The sequence below is a fragment of the Manis javanica genome, chromosome 15, assembly GCF_040802235.1.
Source record: "Manis javanica isolate MJ-LG chromosome 15, MJ_LKY, whole genome shotgun sequence".
Lineage (NCBI taxonomy): Eukaryota > Metazoa > Chordata > Mammalia > Pholidota > Manidae > Manis > Manis javanica.
Genome location: NC_133170.1, coordinates 68,676,315 through 68,700,542, shown reverse-complemented (window position 1 = coordinate 68,700,542; position 24,228 = coordinate 68,676,315). Strand labels below are relative to the sequence as shown.

Below are 24,228 nucleotides of genomic sequence, written 5' to 3'. Positions count from 1 at the left end.
TTAAAGAGGTATTTTACCCTTTTTCAGGGGTTGCAGATGGTGTAGGAGGATGGAGAGACTATGGAGTTGATCCATCTCAGTTCTCAGGGACTTTAATGCGGACCTGTGAACGGTTAGTTAAAGAAGGACGGTTCATCCCAAGTAATCCCATTGGAATCCTCACCACAAGCTACTGTGAGTTGCTGCAAAATAAAGTACCTTTGCTTGGTAAGTAGATATCCTATGTGTTTTCCTCTCTAAAGAAGTTCAGGTGACAGTTAATAACAAACCAAGAAGATAACTTACCAGCCCAGCTTTTTTTCTGAAGCTCTTCCTATTAAGCAAATTTTGATTGAGAGCCGTGAGCTCAAACAGAATACTTACTACTGCTTGGAGGGAATGTAAATAGCTACAACCACTTTGGAAAACAATTTGGAATTACAGAATAAAGTTAAAACTTTATTCTTTATTTATCTATAAGCAGATAGTATGCCACAGCAGTTCTATTTCTAAGTCTGTACTGTAGACTAGAGAAACTAGCACATCTGTGTATCAAGAGATAGGTACAAGAATGTTCGTAGTAACATGTATATAATGGCAGAAAACTGGGAGCAACCTAAAAGTTCATATATAGTTGAAAAACACATTTTGAAAAGGAACAATTTAAAGCAACTCAGGAACATGTTGAGGGAAAAGAGGACATTGCAGAATACCACCTGTCTGACTCCGTTTTTTTAAGTTCAAAAACATAAAAACTGTATTGTTTAGAGATTCTAAAATATGATGAAAGAAGAAAGAAGAGCAAGTGGTTTTATAATTCAGGATAGTGGTTTTCTCCAAGAAAGGAAGTAAGAGTATGGGGTCTGGCATGTAAAATTCAGTTGATTACCTATGGGGAGTTTAAGTTGCAGATAGGCATCCCAGACTGCTAGCAGTAAGCTTAGTCCCTGAAGTTGCATGGCACAAAATAGGTTCCTGTTAATCTTGTACTAGAAAACTTACAAATATCTATTGTTTGTTTATCTGGTATGCTAATGCAGCATCCTTTGGCCATGCCTCTACATTTGTTTATTAAATGGTTTCCTGGGAACTTACCAGCCTTCTAAGAAGGCTCTCTGAAGGGTGTTATTAAGTTTCTGCTAATTGCCAGCATCTTTCTGATTACTAGAAGGCTTCCCCTCCCAGTCACCATCTACATTTAAAATCGGCCTCTGTTCAGTGTTAATGGAGATCTCCATTTTGTAGAATCTTGCCTTCAGTTTAAATGCTTTGTAATAAGGGGTTCCTGTTATCATGCTGCCATCCTCTATCTTCTCTGCGCTGTGACTAACCAGCTTGTTTTCCTTCTAAGCGAAGAGAAACCTTGTCCTGAGGTTTCAATATCTCACTTTGTCTGAATCCACTATTTTGGACATGCAATCTGGAGCTTGCTTGGCACAGTGAAACATTCTAGATTCTATTTCTAGCACCTCTCTGTCAACTTGCTGTATGACTTGGGACAAACTACTTAACCTCTGACCCCTCCTTCATATGTTAAATGGAGAGATCTTTATTGTGTGTATGTGTGAAAAGGAAAGACTCAAAGCTTCATGCAATACTCAGAAACAAGCTGAAGGAAAAAGGACATTGCAGAATACCATCTAGTAGTCTACCAGCTAACAGAAAGCCTCAACAGAGATTCCATGGGCCCCACTCTGCATGTTCCCATGAGTCTTCTGCTAATGCTCCCCAGCTGTTTACTGTGACTTGGAATAAGAAGTCACAAAACAAACTACTCTGATTTTGCACTTTGAAAGCTTTGTTTTTTGCTATGTTTCTTCCTTATCCCTATTTCCTTTTCCTACTCACCCTCATGTAACTGAGTGACCTTAAATTTGGAGGTTTTTTTAGGTGGAATATTATACTTACTTTTTCTCCTGAAAGACATAATGAAATAATCCTTCCTTACAATGTTTGACACATACACACTTCTCTCTCATCTAATCTATACATCTCTAAGATGTTTGTAATTAAACTCAAGCATATTTTGGCAGATATGGGCTACTGAGTTGTATTGACCTCAGGTACAATTGCAAATAATGATAAGTTTACAAGATTAGTTCATCCTTTTTCTTTTTTTAATTCAGCAGCTGCTAAAAAGCCCATAACAATTCCAATATAAAGGGAAAGCTGATAGCCATACCACTTATTTCTTGAGAATTTCTAGCTGCTTTTAGATTTAGATTGGCATTGTGGGCTAATTGTTGACATGTATTTCTTCAGAAACCATAACTGGATTTAGGTCTTACGAAGCATATTTTAAGAATTTGAGGGATCCATCCTAATGAGGTTATCCCTTTCTCTCTGCTACTCAAAAGGCTTAGTAGTAGTTTATAAAATAAGGAGTCAGATAATAAAAATACTTTACTTTTAGTATAAGGGATTTGCTTGGGTGTGTGTCTGGATTGGTCAGTTGTCTGAACACCCGATGCTGTTGTTCTCAGCACTTCTTTTTTTCTTTGCCTGCTTGCTGCTCTCTAAATACATAAGAATAATGAGCTCCTCTCCCACTATTAGGCTGTCAGGGCTTGAGCCATGTGCACATCAGTAATTTGAAGAGGCAGAGGAGTGATATACACTCCAAGCCCAGATAATTGTGTAAGGCGAAGCTTTCCTTCCTTGGTTCTGCTTTGCATATTAAAGCTCTGTCACTCATGAGGACCGTTTTGATTCTAACTCAGTAGGTTACTGCCACAAGGATAGCAAAATGATAGTCTGGCTTTGTCAGTGTGAAATAATGAGTCAACATGAGTCCTTCCTGTAGCAGAATTTTCAAGGCTGTGCTACTTATTTGTCTTTTTTCATTCTCAGATTAATCCCTCCAGCTTCGAGAATATCTTTTGTATGGTGATTCTATTAATAATAAATGATTGGAGATTTTGTGCATTGAGTTAGGAAGGAAGGGTAATTGGTGATCTCAGTTCTAATACAAGCTGTGAAGTAGGTAATCTGACAACACTGCCAGTTTGTTACAGCACCTGTGTTTTTCTCTTCTTTGACCATTAACAAATGAGTAGTAGATAGTTTAGCATTAGAGTGTCAGGTTAGTACCCATGTATGTACTGTAGATAACAAGGAAATAGAATTTCTGGACATTACCAGGAGACAAGTCCTTAAATTTAAGTGTTTTTTCATTTTATTATTTTATATGTATGTGTGTGTGTGTGTGTGTGTGTATTTCATTTATACATTTTCATTAAGGAAAAAATAACAAAAATGAAATGACCCATAATTCCACTAAGAAGACTATTAATATTTAAGTAATTATGCACCCTGATTTTTTTTCTATGCATGTTTTGCATAAGGTAATGATAACCAGAATTTAATCTACTGTGTGCTCAAAATAGCTGCATGAAGTAGGTTCATAGGTACTTTTATTCCCCATTTTGTTAGGAAGAAACTTAAGGCCTAGAGAGAATAAATGACTTGCCGACAGTCACACAACTGGAAAACAATGGACCACTGGGATTTAACACATCTGGTTCCACACCCAGTTTACTTTTCATTTTGGCGGGGGGATAAAGTTGATACACAATATTATATTGGTTTCAGATGCACAACATAGTGACTTGATAATTATATACATTACTAGATGATTGCCAGAGTAAGTGCATTTCGTTTTGCTTTTTAACTGTCATCTTAGCAGTTTAGACTTTACCTGCTATTGCTTTTCTAAAAAAATTAGAGTAAATTTCAGTCTTTTTGATGTACAGTTAAGTTTGAGATCACGTTTTTTTAAAGAAAACTTTGATACTAGCTTGTAATCTAGTTTCAAGTAAGTTGTCTTTCATTTTCAAATGTATTTCTATAACAGTTTTAGTAACTATCAAACTTACAATGTTATAAGTGTTTAACACGATTTAACTAATTTTATCTTCACAGACCATTCTATGAGGTATTTATTGTGATGCCTATTTTTGTAGGTCAGGAAACTGAGAAACAGATTGGTTAAATAATTTGCCCCAGATAACACAGCTTGTAAGTGGCAGAGCCAGCATTCACTCAGGCCAGCTGGCTCGAGAGTCTGTACTCTTGAGTATTATGTGAGAGCGTATAGACTTCACTGTGATTTATTTAACTGATTTCTTCATTTTATTTTTTTTATTGAAGTATAGTCGATATAAAATATTATATTGATTTCTGGTGTACACCATAGTGATTCAGTAATTATGTGCATTACAAAATGCTCACCATGGTAAGTGTTTGCCATCTGTCAACATACAAAGATATTGCAATATTATTGACTGTATTCGCTATGCTGTACTTTTCATCCCCATGAATTGTTTATTTTATAATTTGAAGTTTGCACCTTTTTATGACCTTCACCTATTTCACCCAACCTCCCTCTCCTGCCAATCCTTTAATTTTAGATATTCAAGTTGTTTCCCGTTGTTCCTGATCCTAAATAGTGTTTTTATACTAGTCTTGTTTGCATCTCTAAATGTTTTCTTAGGACAAATTCTCACAAACAGAATTGCTAGATCAAGGGCTGTACACATTTTTCAGGGCTTTATTGCCCTTTAGAAAGGCTGTGTAGTTTTTCTCTCTCATCATGGAATGAGAGTGACCTTGTTCCATGCATTCTTGCCAACACCATACATTATCCTCCTATGACTCTTAAATTCATAGGTAAAATGGTTACTAGTGTGATGATCATTTCTTCAAATATTTACAGACCATTTACATCTTGGTGAACTGTAGAGGTTTAAATTTTAGTATGTGAAAGTGATCTTACTAGTTGTTCGATCCCCCTCTCAGTCTGGGAAACGTCACACGAGCTGTGTGTACAAAGGTACACAGGAGCTTTTTGCTATCTCTTTGGGATGTGGTCTCTTCTCTCTCAACATTAGTAGTCTTTGTAAAGTGAACTGGTTGATTCCTGGTTACCTGGGAAAATTGGTCTTGTTACTTCATAGTGAGTCAGTCTCTAGTAAAAGTTCTTCATGACCTCAACAGATGGAAATCTGATTTAAAATTATAGGTATGTCCCCTGTCTTAAATGTTAGTGAATTTTGTTGGAGAAGGCTTCCTGCCAATAACTAATAAGAAATGTCAAGGAAATGTAACATTTTTATTCTGGCATTTTAAGTATTAAAATTTAATATCTCAATAATGTGCTTTTGAGCAGTTGGCATAGATTAGCCCTACTGAAATAAAATCGTATGGTTAAATACCAGCCATATTTGTCATTTTCTATCTCTACAAATGAAAGAAATCCGACCTTAGTGGCTCACTTACTATGTATAATATAAATCCCTTTTCCTGTCCCCACCATGTTGACCCTGATGAGGTTACTATTGACATTTGTTGGAGATAAAGAGCATATCTACAAAAGGTCCTATTTAGGCAAAGGAGGTTCAAATTATGGCATGTTGCTCTTTGGGGTGATACTATAAAAATGCGTATGCAAGAGCAGCCTAGGAAGAGAAAATAAATGAAGATTATTTTTGTTTCTAGGTAGCAGTACTGCCTGCATTGTGGTGCTGGACAGAACTAGCCACCGCTTACACACGGCAAACCTGGGTGATTCAGGCTTTCTGGTTGTGAGGGGTGGCGAAGTTGTCCACAGATCAGATGAGCAGCAGCATTACTTCAACACTCCATTCCAACTCTCAATCGCACCACCTGAGGCTGAGGGAGTCGTCTTGAGTGACAGGTAACCTCTCCTCTTGGCCATTAAGTGTGAGCAGGACATGGCTCACCCACAGGTTCCTTCCCATTCCCCTTAACCATTCTCATATGAAAAAAGAAGCCATACCGAGAATGTTATCAGGAGGACCTTTTTAGTTTGACTTTGAAAGATATTTTGCTTGAACTTGACATTGCAGCCAAGTTGAATTCTGATAAACACCCAGTAGTTTGACAAGACTATGGAAACACTACTTCAGGCTTACAGAGTGTCAGGTTTTCATACCAAGACCACATGGTACATTACAGTTGTATTTGTTAAATTGTGCTGAGAAATGAGTCATTGTTCATGCATGCCACTGCCTGTGCAAGATTTTGCATATGTTGTTAAGGAAGAGCTCAAACAGACGTTTGCTTTATCAGAATAACTTCCCGAATCTCAGGGCCTCCTATTATATGCATCAAAAAGAAATTGCAGTCTGTGTGAAACCTGTGAGGGCAAAGTTAACCTGCAGGAAATGGAGTCAAAGTAGTTTTGGATATGTTCTGTGATGATGCTGTTGATGTGTTCTTCTGACGCCTTCTCTCAGCTCATTTTTAAATTGTCTAGAACCTTCCAAAATATACATTTTTAATCAATGTTTACAGTTTATCTTTCCTGAGATCAGAGTAAGGCTAAAACAATCTCAGATTTCATTGCCTTTAACAACCTGACAGGGCCTGGCACAAACATTGTTGGTAATTCATAAATGTTAAATGGGTAATCAACCTTTTGTAAGAAGAGGAGCATTCTAGCAACTGCATGTTGACTCTACTTAACAGTTCTTAGTAAGCCAGATCATAAGTCCAAACTAAGATAAAATGATTATTACTGCCATCTTTTAAACTTCAATGAATGTATTGTATAATTAGGTATTCAGCATTGCTTATCTAAAGTCTGTTGCTAACTCTTAGAGAAAAGGAAACATTTACTACTTTTGGATTACCATAATTGGAAGAATATTTTATTATAGATCTTTCTTGAGTTGGATGTAATACACATTAATATTAGCCATATTGGAGTGGGGAGAACTCAGAATCCCAAGGCCTTGGTAGAGCTCAGCTAACAGTTTTTGGAGGACACTGTTTTAGTTTTCCTTGATTTGATTCTTCTCGTTTTGGCTTCTAAATGCTGGGGCAGCCCTGCTCTATCTCACACACTATCTTTTGGACAGTCTGGTTAGGGCAGCACTCAGCTTGGTGTGCCAGCGAAGTGGAGGTTGCTTCCCCAGGAGCCCAGAGACAGCTTGCTAGCATGTGATTTTAGCTCGTGTTTCAGTGCAGTCAAAAGTTTCCAGCAGCACAGTATGTTCAATCAAAATGGGCAGAATGCAGCTGGCGGAACACCAAGCTCATGGGTGGGAGTGTTGGGAGAAGAGGATGAACTGTCCAATGGTAGCGAGTCTCTCTCAGGCAGAATAGCAAAGGACACTCCTGGGGAAAGAAGAACCTTAGCATAAAACAGAGCTTCAGTGTCAACCTCATCATTAATCTAAACTTCTAGAACTGATTAGTTTTCAAAGACTGAGCGAACATGAAGTATCTTGTATTGTTCTTCTTTATTCCATAGAAGAAATCGACCTGTTTCCACCAGTTTCACTGTCTTTTTTCTTTTTTCCCCTGCTGCATGTTTTCTTCTTGGTCCCTTTTACCTGTAAAATATTATTTTAACCTTAACTTATAGGTTTTACATTAGTAACTGTTTTTACAAATATTTATTGTATAAATGTATACGTGAGAGTTAATTTGTTCCTTGCCAAAGCCCATCACAGAACTTCAGATGTGCCAGTTCTTTCCTCAGTCAAGAGAAGATTAACCAGAAATTTTCTGTGCACTTTGTATAAATTCCCAACAGATAATGGATGGGTTGTTTGTTTCTGTTTTCTGTTCACAAATTTTATAACATATCACTTATACAAGTTTTGGAGTTTTTCTGTCAAGCTCAGGGTGCTTTGGTTCTGGACCCTCTCTTCCTCGTCATTGTATGAACTTTTTCCTGGCTCTTGTTCCCTAGTTATAGGTGAAGGCAGATTATCAGGCATCTCACCTTGGAAGCCTGGGAGCAGTGAAGCTAGTCTTTGGAAATGACTGAGAACTGGCCTCTGGGGAGCCATTAACTCCTCAAGTATATGATCTGTTCTTTTCTCCCCATGTGGGGTTTTTCTCCTCATTCTTATGTCTGTTTTCATCAGGTGTTGTCAGAGAAAAACATCTCTCATCTATCTTTTTTAAAGTTTTACACAAAAAGAAGTGGTGAAAAATCTGCCTCCTATCCTTGCCCCAGCCACACATTCCCTCAGAGGCAGCCACTATTACCTGCTTCTCTGAGAACTTCCAGATTTATTCTTTGCATGTAGAAGTATCTATATCTATGGATCTTCCTCCCCACACTATCTCTGCCTTGTTCTCTTCATTAACAATATATTAAAAAGAGTTTTTTCCCCAATTTGGAGGGCCACTTTGTTTCTTCATTCATTAGATATTTCTTAAAGATCTGCCATGTGCCAGGCACACTAATAATTAAACCCCCATGCATGATGAGCACTTTGTAAACCCCGGGAGACACATGTCCTTATTGTGCCAGAGTATTACTTAGCAATACTAACATAGTATTGCTAGTAATATGCTAGCAATTGCTAGTACTTTGGTAAGAAATACCATTGTAGGTATTTTCTGTGAATTAATTATTATAGGGTTTGCGTGCTCTCTTCCATGTGCTCAGTTGTTCCATTCTAACATATCCTCCTGAGAACCAGAGTCAAGCCTGCAGGGAAACTGATGTGTGGAAAATGAATAAAAGAAGATGGAATTTGGCTCTAAAGAATTAGGAAATAAAGACTCATTTGCACTAGGATTTTAGAGGCACGTTAGTTCTGACTCAGAAAAGAACCCTTCCTCCTCTTAAGCCACATGTGACTAATCATCAAAACTCAGTTTTAGTAGTTTGGGTTAAGCTTTTGAAATATATCAGTTTTCAATTATTTTTTTTAAGCTTAGAAATTTCAGGTGGTTGTTTCTGTTACTGACTGTTATTAAAGTTTTTCTTAAAGCCTAATTACATTATAACATAGTATCTATTGAAAACTTTGAACCGTGCCTCTAAAGGGCTCTCTTAACCTTGCCCCTACCCTGTCCTTGTCACAGCCCGGATGCTGCTGATAGCACATCTTTTGATGTCCAGTTAGGAGACATTATTCTGACGGCAACAGATGGACTCTTTGACAACATGCCTGATTATATGATCCTTCAGGAGCTTAAAAAGTTAAAGGTAATTAACTCAAAAGTTAACCCTTGGAAGCAGTGGCCTTCTCTGGACAGCTGAGTTTTATTGATTCAGTTACACTATCTCTCTTTGTAGTTTTGGAAAGAACTGTTTTATGAATGTAGGAAAAAACAGTTCTAATCTTTCAAGCAATTGTAAATGGAAATATTCACAGTTGGAGAATTTGAGGGGGAAAAGAAAGGCTTCTCATCCAAACTTTTAGTAGGGTGGTAAAGGTAGGAAAGTCCAGATGAAGAATTTTCTTGTTTGTATTTTTCATTGTATTTTAATGGTGTTTAATGGCGTTAGCTCCTGGTTGTCTTTTTCTCCTCTTATAACAAACCCCAGCAGTTGTTGATGCTGGGAAACATAGGAAATCCTTATACCAGAGCCCGCCAAGGCAGCATGCATCTAAGGGCCTTGATATGGTCTGACAGGTTACCAGTAACAAAAAAGTTCAGACTTGGCCCATACAGAAAGTGGAAGGAAGCGAAAACCAGTCTTTCTGTATTCTCCTGGCTTTGTAAAAGTACTGAGAAAAATTAGTCTTCTCTCATATTTTTACCACTAATCAGTATGACTTTGAGTCAATTTCTAAACATTTTAAGCAATATTTTCCTCACCTAAAATGAGGGATACAGAAAGGCCCTATTTTATAAGGTTGTGGTGAGGATTAGCTGAGACTGTGCACATGAAATCCTGTGTTGTGCCTGTCTGGGGGGTTCAGTAAAGATCGGTTGCTTATATGTACCAACACTGTACTCTGTCTGGTGACAGGGTGGCAAGCAGAAACATCTTCCCTGCCCTCATGAAGCTTACGTTCTAGTGGAGGAAGATAGCTAATACAGAGAAATAAATAGGTGATACTATGTTGGTGGTAACGAAGAAGAAAAATAAAGCAAGGTGAAGGGATGAAGGAACAGAATAGAGAGAGCTACTATTTGAGAAAGATTGGCCAGGGACATTGAAGTGGAGATCTATTATTATCTGTACTGAGACTATTCTGAATCTTAGAATGTTAGATAAAATGGACATTGTTTCCCATCCCCATTTTACAGATGATGAAGTTGAAGCAGCAAGGGATAAGGATATGGCCCAAGATTACGCAGCTAGACAAGAATCTTTCATCATGATGTAAAATTCTGAATATATTTTCAGTAGGACACCTGGCAGCTCTTACTTGGAAAGCAAACTGTGGTTGGCCAGGAGTGCATTCATTCGTAAGCAAGGAATCTTTTGAAGTCAGCCCTAAAGTGTTACAAAAGTCCACCTTTTCACTCCTATCCCATTTTAGCAAGAATACCTTAAGAACTTCAAATGGGAAAAAAAGCAAAAATGAAAATCCAAACTTCAGGGCCCACAACCACCCCTAGCAAAGGACTTTCTGACCGACATGTTATACAGGCAGCACTGGTAGTCTTGTCTCTTTTACTCAAGACATAGTGTTTTAATATCTAATAGATGAAACTTAAATGGTGAAAACTGTGGTTAGATCAATGTTACTGTCTTACAGACTGATATTTGCAAGAAATATACTGGTATGTAGAAATCATGTGAGGTATTGTGATAAAACTAACTCCTCATTCTTTCATCTTAGAATTCAAATTACGAGAGCATACAGCAGACGGCAAGAAGCATTGCTGAGCAAGCCCATGAGCTGGCCTATGACCCAAATTATATGTCACCTTTTGCACAGTTTGCATGTGACAACGGATTGAATGTAAGAGGTAAGCATTCTTTAGGATGGTCATAGAGACTCATTTGGGACATAGCAGGATAGGAGCATTGTGGGCTGAGGAGTGAGGTAAACTAGAGGGGTGGGAATGTTGAGGTGTCCTCTTCCAGCTGTGAGCCCGTGGGCTCTGAGCAAAGCCAGCAGGCTTTAACCCTGGAGGACAAGAGCAAGTGCGTGTCAACATGTCTTCCCCACAGAGCCCTTCAGAACTGAACTTCATTGGCTGCAGAAACAGGGGAAACCTGAAGCCCTTTTCTGGCACCACTGCACTACTTGGGTGTGAGCCCAAAAGGCCTCCAAACTCTGACTGGACATTCCTGACAGTTTAACATTCTGCCCTTCATGGATCTGACTTTCATGTCTCCCTTCCTCTGGCTTTCTGGGACTCATTGACAGTATTTGCCTGCCAGTTGCCACAGCCAATTTTGAACGGGAAAACGGTGTTAGACTGTCCTTGCTTGAAGCGTCCTTCTATTACTGATGGCATGTAACTTTGGGAGCAGGCCAGTAGCTCGGTCTTAGAGCTGGGATGGTATATTGGTGGTCGCATATCAGAGTTAGTAAAGTTGGTCAGTTTCTTACTGATACAGTATTATAACATGTAAAGCATTTCTTAGCCCTCCAGGAAATATTAAAATAGAAAAAAGCACATGCCATAGCTGTTTGGCAAATTAGAATACAAGACTATTCCTAGTTTCAAAACATTGGATATGTTTGTCCAAATTAGGATTGTAGGTAGAAGCATGCAACTTTCTCATCAGGCAGAATTTATCTTAACCAGATTTTGTCTTTACTGTGATATCTATAAAACAGGATTTGGTGGCCATTTTAACAGAGCTCTCACTTAAAAGAGCAAGGAAGGTTTTTTTAAAAGCTTCGGTTAAATTGCATGTAATTTCTTGGTGTTTTTGTTTAACATTTCTCTATCAAATATTTTTTTCTAATAGAGTATACAGACAAATCAGACCTGCATGGTACTTACTTAGGCTTATATATATATTTTTTTGGTATCATTAATCTACAATTACATAAGGAACATTATGTTTACTAGGCTCCCCCCTTCACCAAGTCCCCCCCCCACAAACCCCAGTACAGTCACTGTCCATCAGCATAGTAAGATGCTGTAGTCACTACTTGTCTTCTCTGTGTTGCACAGCCCTCCGCGTGCCTCCTCCCACATTATACATGCTAATTGTTAGGCTTACATTTTTTATTGACTTTTTTTTTAAACTATGTGAATACATTTTCATTTTCATTTTAGGTGGAAAGCCAGATGACATCACCGTCCTTCTTTCAATAGTGGCTGAGTATACAGACTGACTCACTTGAGTTGTCAATTCCTGCTTTTCCTTTCATCTTTCCAAATTCTCCCCTGCCATGTGTGCTGATCCTGCTGGCAGGACCATGTTTCTTTGCCACTGATCTCAATGGCCAATGATGTGAACCAATGCCTATCTTTCTGAGATTCCATTGAGATCTTTGTTGAGAACCACTACTGTCTTTCACTAGCTTGTATCTGCCAGCAGCTTTGAAGAGAATCAAGATTTGAAGTTTGCCCTTCACTTCATGTGATGGAATGGAGGTTTTTCAAAGCCAAAATGGCTGTTACTTTTCAAAAGTGGTTTAAATATTGAAAGTTGAATAATGGTAAATTCAAAATTACAGTATCTGAAAGGGATTTTAAAAGTTTAATACAAATTGTATGTTATGGTACATCTATTCAAAACATATTATTCATCAAAAGAAATGTTACACATGTACTATACAGTCTTTGTTATGATGATTGGGTGTACCTTTTTGTTTCCATTATAAACTCCTATTTTTCAGGGGCTTGTAATTCTTCTCTGAAGCATTACCTGGATTATGAAATCTTGATTCCAGGGGCTTTTTTGTTACAAATCGGAAGAAAAATTCAGTTTAGTTCTGTGGGTGCAAATGTTTTGTGGTTTTTAAGAGATGCTAAATTGCATTTATGTAATGAAAGTTTTGGCAGTTTATTGATTAGTCCAAATCACAGGCTGGTGGCCTGATGCGCAGGAGAGGTGGGGGAGACTCCTTACCAAAAAGTTTTAATGGAAATATCAAGAGTGTAGAACTCCACAAAGCCTAGAAATTTAATGTTATGGCTGAAAATCTTCTTAGCTGTCTAATATGATGCCTCCACATGGGGGCTCTACACCCAGAGACCCAATGGGTAGAGAAGGGACAACTGTTAACTTTGAGTTTTGTAGGCTTTTGATGGACATGCTACTCCTAGTCTCACCCTCAGATCTTTGATTAGTCACCGTGCTTTCGGTAGAGCGAGCATCAAATGCAGGGTGTCCACGTGGAAGCCGCACTGTGACGGGGGCAGCAGCACAGAGGCCATGAGGAAAACTGGTGATAATCTGACATCTATTTGCCCTGCTCAGAAATGTAAGGGTTTCTGAACCAAGCTTAATGTTTACAGTTTCTGAATAGCCATCTTAAAGCAATGTACAGTTGCCTCATAAAACTACCCTAAATTCAGTTTTCCCCTTATCTGCAAGCTCAAACTTAACAAGGTTTATGTATGTCAACTGCTGTAAAGATATATATTTTGGGGTCAGTTTTTTCCTTCATTAACTCGGTGGTAGAAAAAAATATATACTTAGAAATCCTTAAATTAAAGCCATGTTTTATATATAAGTCAGGTAACATTGGTGTATAGATGAAAATGCAATCAAACCTGATGAGAAAATATAAAAAGTCTCTCTAAAGGAGATACTTACTCCCTGGTTTATTGCATTAAAACTTATGTTTGAGGTTACCTCAATTTGTTTTAAAATATTGTTTTGTGAATTTGTACTGTATATTTGAGTAACTGTCAAGCTTTTGTTTTATTTAAAATTGTTTAACATGTACCATGTACATGTCATTACTATATTTCAATGCATCATGCTTGTAACAGGCATTTCATTTATAAGAATGAGTTATTCATTTGTAAGCCATTCAGTAACTTATCTACTATTCCTAAATTGGCATAATGTTAGATACCTATTTTGAATCACCTTTAATTACATGTCAGAATGCCTTAACTACCCTAACTTAACAAAATGGAATTCCTTGTTGGTAGAGGAGATAGGGTGGGGTGGGAAGGGGAGGGGGAGACTGTTTAAATAATGAGGACCCATTGTGCTATGATAAAATATGGAAGTGTAGTGGCAAGTGGCGGGTTATTTATTTTGCACAAACTATTTGCAGTCTCTGTGTATTTAAAAAGTAAAGAAAGTTGCATCCAGAAGGATTTTGTTGGAAGGTACATTTATACATCTTAGGCTGAAGATTTCAGTTCCTTTGTTTGGGTTTTTAATTATTTCTGGTTAGATGTATGTAGCCTCTGCATTAATTTTTCAATGCCTACGTTTAATTACTGGTAAGAGCAGTATGGTCAAGTCACTGGCTTTTCTCTGCTCTCATTTAACCCATCAAACACAATCTTTATAAAGCTAGATTGGTGGTGTTTTACACAACTCATTTAATCACCTAGTCTTTTTTGAGATATGATTGTTAGAAATTGACAGTGTGTTCTTTCCAGTGACTTTGAAAATAGTGGGACAAGAAATAAGTTTCATAGTGGAACCGACCTTGGACCTGGCCCATAGATTAGTGACACAAAATATTTTTGTTTTCTTTTTCCCTTTTTTGTGTTACACATTAATTTTATGACCACCTGAGTTCAGTTGTAGTGCTGTTTAACAAGTAACTCTGCTACTCTCAGTGGGTCAGAGGCTGTGTTAGACCCATACTGGAATTTTCCAGGTCACGAGACCCAAGTCTTCATGGGTGTGACTAAGATATACGTGGGTCTAATTCTGAACTTGATGTGTGTGTTATTTTAATTCAAATAGTATAAAACACACACACATTTGCCTCATGTAATGGACTTTTATAACAAAAGAAAATTTGGACTTTTAATTTACAAATGGCAAATTATCCCTCTCTGGATGCACCAAAGACCGGTAAAGTTTATAGCTTTTCCATCTATATTTATAAAGCAATACTGTATTATAAAAGTGAATATTTTTATCATATGCTTGAAGTTTTTATTTTGTTCTGTTTTAAAATGTGCACTCTAAACATATCAGAACCTTATTTCTTCCTGTGTACTTAAAGCTGCCTGCGCACAAAAATTTACTGAATGGTATGCAGTAGAGCCCATAGGCTCTTACAAAACTGAAAGAAGAAATTGAGGGTGGGGGGGATGTTGTTCTGAATTACTGTACTGGCTTGACATGGTTGATGGGTACTAAATCACAAAAAAATCCATTCCAAGGTTGCATGTCCGGGAGTTGGGCTGTGTCTAGATTAGAAGCTAGATTTCAGGTTTTGCGTGCGTGATGAGAGAGTGTCCTCTCCTATTGGCTGACTCTGTTCTAGACAGACAGTAGCCTTCAGTACCACCAACCTACTAAACCACATCAAGTAACAAGGCAGGAGTTGTGGGAATTTACTATGTCAGTTTTTTTAGCATTTTGGAGATTGTAAACAAGATTGGCTAGAACTGTAAATGTTTGTACTTTTGAAAAGTTTGTGGTTCCTTGTCACCTTATACCAGCTATCTTTGGTAGAACCTACAGCATCCAATTTCCCTGGAAACTGTGTCACATTTTTGCATTTAGCAAATTTTACAGTATCAAAAAATTAAAATCTTAGAAAACCAAAAATATAAAGCAGAAAGCATTTGGATTCTATTTGTTTAAAAAAATGTGAATTTCTTTGCAAAATTGAACCTCTCAACTAAAAATTGACAGTGTCCATGTCAAAATTTTATTAGCAGGTAGTTTGTGGCAAAGATGGTTAAATAATGAAGCAATTTTGAATTTGTGTATACTAATGAGCCTCTTTTTTCTGTTGAGACTATCATCATTTATCTTACCCAAGAGTCAGTGACCTGAATTGGATGTCTGAAATATAACTTATGCAGGAATAGTTCTGTAAATACATTTAAATAAACTGTAAAGATATTTAATAAATATAGTATTTATACTAATCTGTGCAGTCCTTATAATTTGAATAGTAACTAAATAAGACACTAGCCCTTGACATTGAGTTTGTAGGTCTCTACCAAGTCCTCATTTCCAAGCCTCTTAGTCTAGCAGTGACTCCATACTTTGTAGCTATCATTTCCTGTCTTTCGCTAGTTTATCCACCTTAGCTCTTTTTTACCAGCTGGGTTACTACATCATTTTAACTTCTCAAAGAGTTGTCAAAATGGACTGATAATTGAATTTAAAATATAGATGTTTTCCTGGTGGAGTGTTTTGCATCTTCCAAATGGTTTGGAGTGAAGCCACAAAAAAATCTGGTGCCAAATTCTGAAATGCGAAGTATATACAATTTAACTATTTTTTTTTACAGACCAATGCTACCTTCATCCAGGCAATTAATGATGCCTTCATAGCCTAAATGCTCCTGATCATTTTGATGAATGAACCAGAAATTTTATCTTTGGCAAAGAGACCTGCAATCAGTGTATAAATGTTCTCTGTGTAGTTATCTGCATTTGTTAGCAATATGTGAAATTCAGTGTTAATCACTAATGTAAGCATAAGGTATATAATTCTTTAGCCCAGAGTGTGAAAGGACATCTTGAAACTATGTGGGCACTGCCAGTTTTCACACAAAGCTTGGTGAAAGCCCATTTTCATTCACTGAGGAACATTTTGGGATGCTCGTGAGTTTTTATTAGGTTATTGTGGGTAGCTCTGACTCATTACTAAGCTACAAGAGCCAAATTCATTTTGGTTTTAGAGTTCTGTTCACAGTTCTGAAGTTTACTGATCCACTCAGGCACTTCTGTGCATGAATTCCTCACAATAGTTGCTTGCCAGTTAATATTTCCTTGTGATTTGATAGTTTCACAAAGACTTAACAGTAAGATGTTAAAGAAGTCTAGTTTGTCAGGTTATAATTGACTATAAACAGGTTCACAGGAAAGAAAGGCATGTATCACAAGATACTACATAACTGTTTTTGTGCCAGATTTTTTTAGTCTGTGCAGGTATAAAGCTAATTCTTAAAGAAGGAAAGAACAGAGAAAGATTCATTGTCCACCTCATTCGATTCCAACTCCAGGCTGTTGTGAGTGGAGGTTGCTGCTGCTCTACAGCAGATAAGAGAAATTTTCTGGCATTGTTTCTATTAAATTCTTGACTACATCACATTGTAAAATTAAATCATATCTGAGAAGCAGAACAATGTAAGGCTATAAGAGAATTTTACAACATATAAAGTGATTCCAAAGTGAAAGGGGTAGCTATGTATTTTTTTTCTCGGCTTTTTTCCCAGAGGTTATTTTACTTAAAATGTTAAGATATAAAAAGCAACAGACTAGAAAAGTCATTGCATTACATGAGGAAAGATTGCATAATTTTTTACCATATCTGAAAGTACCAAAACTAAATGTTTGCAGTTGAGTACAAAAGCTACCTGACTACTAGTCACCAAACTATACAAGCCATATTGATGCACTCCAAATGGCTGCTGAAGAAAGTAAACACCTTTGTAAAACTGGTAAAGAAAATGTTAAAAGGTGTAGTGTGAATGTGATTGAACTGAATGATTCTAATGAGCTTTATCCCTGCACACAAAATTCTGCCTCCCAAGTAACATAATGGATTTAAAGCAAATTATATACACTTGACAAGCAGCTATTTCTAGATACAGTTGTTGTATGAGCTAATGTTTAGAAAAGCAAAAGCCCCTCTTCTATTTCAGGGAAGTCCAAGATAATACAGACCAAGTGTGAAAACAGTTTGAGGTGCAGGTGAGCCAGTAAATGGGGTGGGGCCGACTCAGCCATCATTCAGTGTTAGAATGTTGGAAAGCTGTCATTCGTGTCCTCTTCACTGTCACTTGCTGTTGCCAGACTGTTGAAAGGGTAGTTGATGTGTTCTTGCTGATCATTAGAAACTGCTCCAAAAAACATGCAAGAAAACTGGAGGAAAAAAAAATAATTCCACTGTTTATTCAAAGAAGTGCTCATTAAACTTTGATTAATGTGAAAACTTTGATTAGAGTGAAAGCTCCAGATAACATGGCTAATATGGTTTCCCTAACTTGGATAGTGATGGTTCATGGAACAACCCAGAACCTCCAATGATTGGTCCAAAAAATCTTACAACAAAACCCTTCCCTGACTTAAGCATATTGCTTGTATTCAAAGATAAGTATGTTATGAACAATCATAATGTAGTCAAAAAACAAGTGACCCAAATCTCAACTCTGAATATACTTTGTTAGAAATTGCTATTAATTATTTAACTATTTTGTTCTGACATTCTATAAATCAGTCTTTTATCCGCCTCAGACTGGTTTCGCCTCTCCCCTATCAAAATGTAGGAAAATTAGTTTTCATGATAGTTAGGGTCGGCTGGAGATAGATGATGAGAATTCTTAATTGAGACATGCTCAAATCTCAACATTTTTCTTTTACCTTCCTGTGATACGGAGACCCTGGCACTTCCTCTGTGTCGCTGACACTGCTTTCTGGTACTTCAGTAACGTCTCCATTTGTTTTCTTTGTTATAGGGCTGCCACAGCTTTCCAGTGTGGAAATGTTTCTGAGCGTCTCATTAGGATAAAGGCTTTTTGATGCCACTTTTCTTGAGATAGATTCCGGGACCTTGCTGGTTGCATTTTTACCAGTCCTTGAATTTGAACAGACCAGATCTGACCTGAGGTATTAATAGGGATTAAATGAACAAGTTATTTACTTTGAAATAAATATTTTTACATAACTAATGGAGCAACATGGGATGACAATAACAACACTGGTTTAGGAAATATTTTGAAATAACATGGAACTTGTTCAAAGTTGAGATTTACACATGATTATTTAGAAATACTACAGATGCAAGTTTTTAGTAAAGCAACCCAGTGTGCATGAGACAATCATAATATGGTATCAGGGCCAAGTTAGGAAAAAAAAGTCAAATTACATCTGTATGACAATTTTATACAGTCATTAAAAACCATGTTTCGAAGTCAATCAGTGATACTGGAACATGTTCACAATATACTTTGTGGGGAAAAACAGGATACAAAACTACATACTCTGTATGATCCTGGTGGTGTTTTAAGATAGTTGACCTTTGAACAACATGGAGGTCAGAAGCACTGGCTCCTGCCACACAGTCGAAAATCCACATATAACTTTAAACTCCCCAAAAACTTAACTAATAGCCTACTGTTGACCTTACCCATAACAAGCTGTCGATTCACGTATTTTGTAAGTCATATGTATTATATACTTTGTATTCTTGCGGTAAAGCTAGAGAAAATATTTTTCCAGATTGTTGCAAATCTCCCAAATATTTCCAATCTATTTACTGAGAAAATCTGTGTATAAGTGGACCCATGTGGTTCAAGGGTTAACTGTACAAAGCATATGTAAAATTAAAAGTGGAAGAAAATATAGTGAGCCAATTGTTAACAGTGGCTACCTCTAGGTGGTGCAATTGTGGGTGATTTTTATTTTCTTCGTTATACTTCTCTGTATTTTGCAATATTATGTCACTTTTACGGTGAAGCACCCCCCCACCACCAAAAAAAAAAAGAGAGACATAAGAAAAAAAAGAGAAAAACAATGGCTGTCCGTATGTCACTCCTTAAAAATACTACTAAAAATGGAAATGAGTTTTGGGGAATAGCAAAGGTAAAACAGACAGTCCTGTTAAATTTAGATCAGAAGAGTAAAAGCAAGTATCTAATGCAAGATTATGATCTTCTATGTTGCCATACTATAGCTCTTCCTAATTCAAAATTTTTGATCTTCTAATGTTTTACTCAATTGTTTCTTCAATGAATGCCACTTATTTCACAGTGAGATTGCAGTGGCTTTTCCCCAACCAATAAAGAAGTTAAAACATGGCCTTACCTTTTTCGTTTTTGTGAAAGACACAGTGATTGTGGAGAAGATGCTCTACTTGGCTCATCAGCTAATGTAGCCAAAATAAAGTTAGCTTCCAGTAACATATCATCAATACTTAAAGACATTGGTCTAAAAAAGGCAAAGGCAAAGCAAACATCACATTCATTTTTCTGATAGGCATTGGGAAAACTTTAGAAAACTACCTAATTGTGGAGAAAAAAGAAATAGTGAAAGTAGAAGGCCCTTTTGTCATTTCACAAATTAACATAATCCTAAAATCTGAACAGGCCCTTAGAAATCATCAGATCCAGTTTCATAAAATATCCCAACCCAATCTCATTTGAAATTTTTGTGCTGATTATACAAAGTATCATAGTTTCATGGCTTAACTTGGTTAAGCCATGTATAAATTTATAATTAGGGAATGTATTCAGCATCATGTCAAATTTATAAATGTTTTCACCCTGCAGAAGAATATATCTTTCAACATCGATTGTCAATTAAAAAATGCCATGTTATGGCATCCTTCAAAATTTAAGTTTGGTAAGTGTTTGTAGTAAAGGAATTCCTGAGGTTTGAATTAATCGCAAAGTGATCTAAAGGGTTTATTATTGCTATATAACAAAAGAAAAAATACAAATTCAGGCAAGTTCCCAAGGACCTACTTCCCAGGAAAATCAAAATGAATAGATACAGGAGCATGTGTAGCTTCTGAAAATGTCAGCATTCCCTGGAAGGAAAAAACAAAAATTGAAATCCTCATAAAAATATACCAGTGAAATTTTTGATTTGACACATTTTTGTTTACCTTTAATTCTTTGAAGCAAAATGTTATTTCAGTATCAACTCTAATTTGAAATAAATCAAACTCATCTGGGCCGACAAACATCTCACTGTACACAGAATTGGCCAAATCTGTTCAATATTATAGGAAAAGACAGAATACAATTAGTTCCAGAGGTACTTGTTAAATTTTAATATGAAAATATAACTAAGTGGTAAGATAAAAATAGTCACAAATTCTTTGACATTCCTTCATTGAGAGGTAGGGTCTGTGTCTTATGTTCTGGGTGGGTGGGCTGGACTCTCTGACTGCTTTGACCAATAGGGTATATATAGGTGAAGTGACCTGGCGCTGGTTTCTGGGCCTTAAGAGACCAGCAGCCCCCACTTCCTCTATCCTCCATCCACTTCATCCTGCAGCACTCTCTTGGAACTCAGCCACCACGCTGATTTCATGCTGTAAGGAGTCCAAGTTAATGGAAAGGCCACATGTGTACAGTCACTCTGATTTATAGCCCAGCTTAGCCTCAGGCATTGATTACCACTCATGTCAGTGCATCATCCTGGATGTCTTCGATGATTCCAGATCCAGCACTATCTAACTGCAACTGCATGAGACACCCCTAAGTGAGAACGGCCCCTCTAAGCCCCATCAACTGACAGAAACATGAGAGGGAAGAATAAATTGTTTTAAGCTACTATGTTTTGGAGTGGCTTATTAAAAACAATTAAATAACCAGAATACCATGAAAAGTATTCTAAAGGGAACTTTATGAATACAGCTTAACATAAAACAACAAAGTTATATTTTATTTCATTATATCCCATCTTGTTTCAAAAAATACTAACAAAAAGGGCTAACGGATAATATAGAGGTATCATACTAAATTACAAAACAGGGTTAAAGATGCATGTAAAAATTTTAAGTTGAGATGTAATTCACATACATAACATTCACTGCCTGAAAGTACACACTCCAGTGTGTGTGTTAGTATATTCACAGGTGGTGCAACCACCATTAAATTCCAGAACATTTTCATCACCCCAAAAAGAAATCCCACATCCATTACCAATTGCTCCCCACTTCCACTTCCTTCCAGTCCCTACAAACACTTTTTTTCTGTCTCTATGGATTTACTGATTCTGAATATTTCTTATCAATAGGATCTTTCTGTGTCTAGCTTCTAATGCTTTCAAGTCTCATCCATGTTGTAGCATGTACCAACGTACTTCATTCTTTTCTATTGCTGAGTAATATTAATTAGTTGTATGGATTGCCTCATTTTGTACATCCATTCACAAGTTCATGACTTTTGGGTAGTTTCCACTCTGGCTATTATAAATAATGCTGCTATGAACATTTGTGTGAACTGTGAGATGGAAGTCACTTGTTAGAGATGTTAGAGAAACAAGACAGAAAAATCTGATACCTTGACGATCATGGAGTATCCACACAAACCACTATTATTTTATTTTATGTTTTCTGTCACTCCCAGTTTAAGTTAATCCTAACAAATACACCCTACAATTTTTCATGTAGATTTTTCCATATCATGTTTGCTTATTAAGAATAGAGATATGCCATATCCTATACATCTTCTGTTCAAGAAGAGGTCATTGGACTTCGATTTTTCTTCAACAACTACAGTCATGATGAGCCCCTTATGTTTGGAACTTAAGACATACATTTTAAGATAATAAAAGATACAGTCATTATGCCTATTATGCTCCTTACTACATATTCTTTTATAATTTAAAAAACAATATACCAAAAGCACAAGTGACAAGAAAAATAGATAAATTGGACTTCATCAAAATTAAAAACTGTGCTTCAAGACAAGAAAATAAAAAGACAACCTATGGAGTGGGAGAGAATATTTGAAAGTACATATATGATAAGAGGCTGGATATACTGTATCCAGAACAATAAAAAGACAACCCAAGTGAAAAATGGAATTGAAACACATTTCTCCAAAGAAGATATGCTAATACCAATAACACATAAAAAGATACTCAACACCATTAGTTACTAGGGAAATAAAAATCAAAACCACAGTAAGACAGCATTTCATACCTACTAGGATGGTTAAAATCCAAAAGGTAGACAATAACAAATATTGAGGGTGTGGGGAAATCAGAACCCTGATAAAACTGCTGGTGGGAATGTAAAATGGTACACCTGCCTTGGAAAACAGTCTGACAGTTTTTCAAAATAAGAAACATTGGGTTACCACATGACTCAGCAAATACCCAAGATGAATGAAGACATGTCCACAAAAACATTGTAGCACTATTACTGCAACACTATTCATAAGAGCCAAAAAGTGAAACACCTAAAAACCCATCAAATGAGCACATAAATCAAATGTGGCATACCCATTACAATGGGTTATCCAGCAGCAAAAAAATTCAAAAGTAGTAGTATGCATGACTACTACATGGAACAACCTTGAAAACATTATGCTCAGTAAAAGAAACCAGACACAAAAAGCCACATGTTATATGACTCCATATATATGAAATGTCCTGAAATAGTCAATCCATAAAGACAGAAAGTAGATCAGTGGTTGACTAGGGCTGGGATGGGGATTGGGAGGAAATGGGAGGTGACTGCTAATACATATGACTGAATGTTCCCAAGTTGACTGTGATGATGAATGCATAACTCTGAATATATTGAAAAGTCACTGAATTATACACTTTAAGTGGATCAACTAGTATATGAATTATATATAAAGCTGTTTTTTTAAAAAAGTGATGAAATTGGAGGAAAAAAAATATTTTTTGTCTCCCTAACTGTATGCAATTTCCTCCTAATCCACCTTATCCCCACACACAATATCTGTATACTATTTTCAAATATCTTTGTTCAAAAATAAACTCAATGTGTTATTTGTAATAAATTGTAAATTCCTATTTAACTCCCAACAGGCTAGGGTCTGCTACAAGTTCACATAAATCAAACTGTTTTAAATGCCAGAGTTATCTAAATTGATCTAAAAAGAATAAAATTTCTAATGGGAATGATACAAAGATATAGTTTTCACTCACTTCTTTTTCATTCATATCTTTAATAACTTATCATTTGTTATCTTTAACAAAATCTTGTAACATCTCACCTAATTGCATTGACTAATAACTCTAGTACAATGTTAAATAGTGGAGGACACAGTAGGCATCTGATCTTAGTGGAAAAGATTCTAGTGTTTTCCTATTAAGTAGGATGCTGGCTTTAGGTATATGTAAAAAATACGTATTTCATACTGTTAAGAAAGTGTCAGTTATTACGCTGATGGACAGTGACTGTAATGGGGCATGTGGTGGGGACTTGATAATGGGGGGAGTCTAGTAACCATAATGTTGCTCATGTAATTGTAGATTAATGATACCAAAATAAAAAAAAATAAAGTGTCATTTAGTTCCTATATTCTTCAGTATTTTATATCAGGAATGAATGTTACAATTTTTCTAAGGCTTTTCAGCATCTATGGAGATAATCATATACAGTTTTTCCCTAAATTTATTAATATAGTGTTTTATGTTATTGGATTTTCCAATATCGAACCAACCTTGCATTTCTGGAATAAATCCCCCTTGATCATGGCATATTATTTCTTTATTGAGGTGTTGAATTTGATTTCCTAATATTTATTCAACTTTTATGTGCAATTTTTAAAAGGCAAATATGATCATACATGCATGATTTTATAATGTATTCAATAATGTATCCTATTTTTCCATGACAGTAAGTACATTTTTATAATTTTTACATGTGTATCAGTGTTCTGTTTTCCACTACAAAAATGCTTCAATAAACATCTTTGATGTATACACTCAGAAAGAAAGGAATGCACACACATACACACACAC

At 36.4% G+C, this 24,228-nt stretch overlaps 2 protein-coding genes across 8 annotated transcripts in view; one reads left to right on the top strand and one right to left on the bottom strand.

The window, feature by feature from the left end:
* PPTC7 (protein phosphatase targeting COQ7) overlaps positions 1 to 24,228 on the top strand; it is a 58,032-nt gene that overhangs the window by 19,789 nt on the left and 14,015 nt on the right. Inside the window, exons 2-6 of one of the 3 annotated variants that reach the window (XM_037014061.2) lie at positions 28 to 207; positions 5,476 to 5,674; positions 8,830 to 8,953; positions 10,545 to 10,674; positions 11,944 to 15,693. In XM_037014061.2, the coding sequence (XP_036869956.1) occupies positions 28 to 207; positions 5,476 to 5,674; positions 8,830 to 8,953; positions 10,545 to 10,674; positions 11,944 to 12,002 (692 nt within the window). In that variant the 3' untranslated portion in view covers positions 12,003 to 15,693. The other 2 variants (XM_037014060.2, XM_037014063.2) reach the window with 2 other exon arrangements.
* RAD9B (RAD9 checkpoint clamp component B) overlaps positions 5,687 to 24,228 on the bottom strand; it is a 35,088-nt gene continuing 16,546 nt past the window's right edge. For 3 of the 5 annotated variants that reach the window (XM_017665973.3, XM_017665972.3, XM_037014059.2), the window contains 4 exons: positions 20,241 to 20,490; positions 19,582 to 19,704; positions 18,139 to 18,379; positions 15,210 to 17,640 (listed from right to left, as the gene is read on the bottom strand). In XM_017665973.3, coding sequence (XP_017521462.2) covers positions 17,515 to 17,640; positions 18,139 to 18,379; positions 19,582 to 19,704; positions 20,241 to 20,490 — 740 coding nt within the window. In that variant the 3' untranslated portion in view covers positions 15,210 to 17,514. Of the gene's footprint in view, positions 7,338 to 15,209; positions 17,641 to 18,138; positions 18,380 to 19,581; positions 19,705 to 20,240; positions 20,491 to 24,228 lie in introns of those variants that run through there. The other 2 variants (XR_012125404.1, XM_037014058.2) reach the window with 2 other exon arrangements.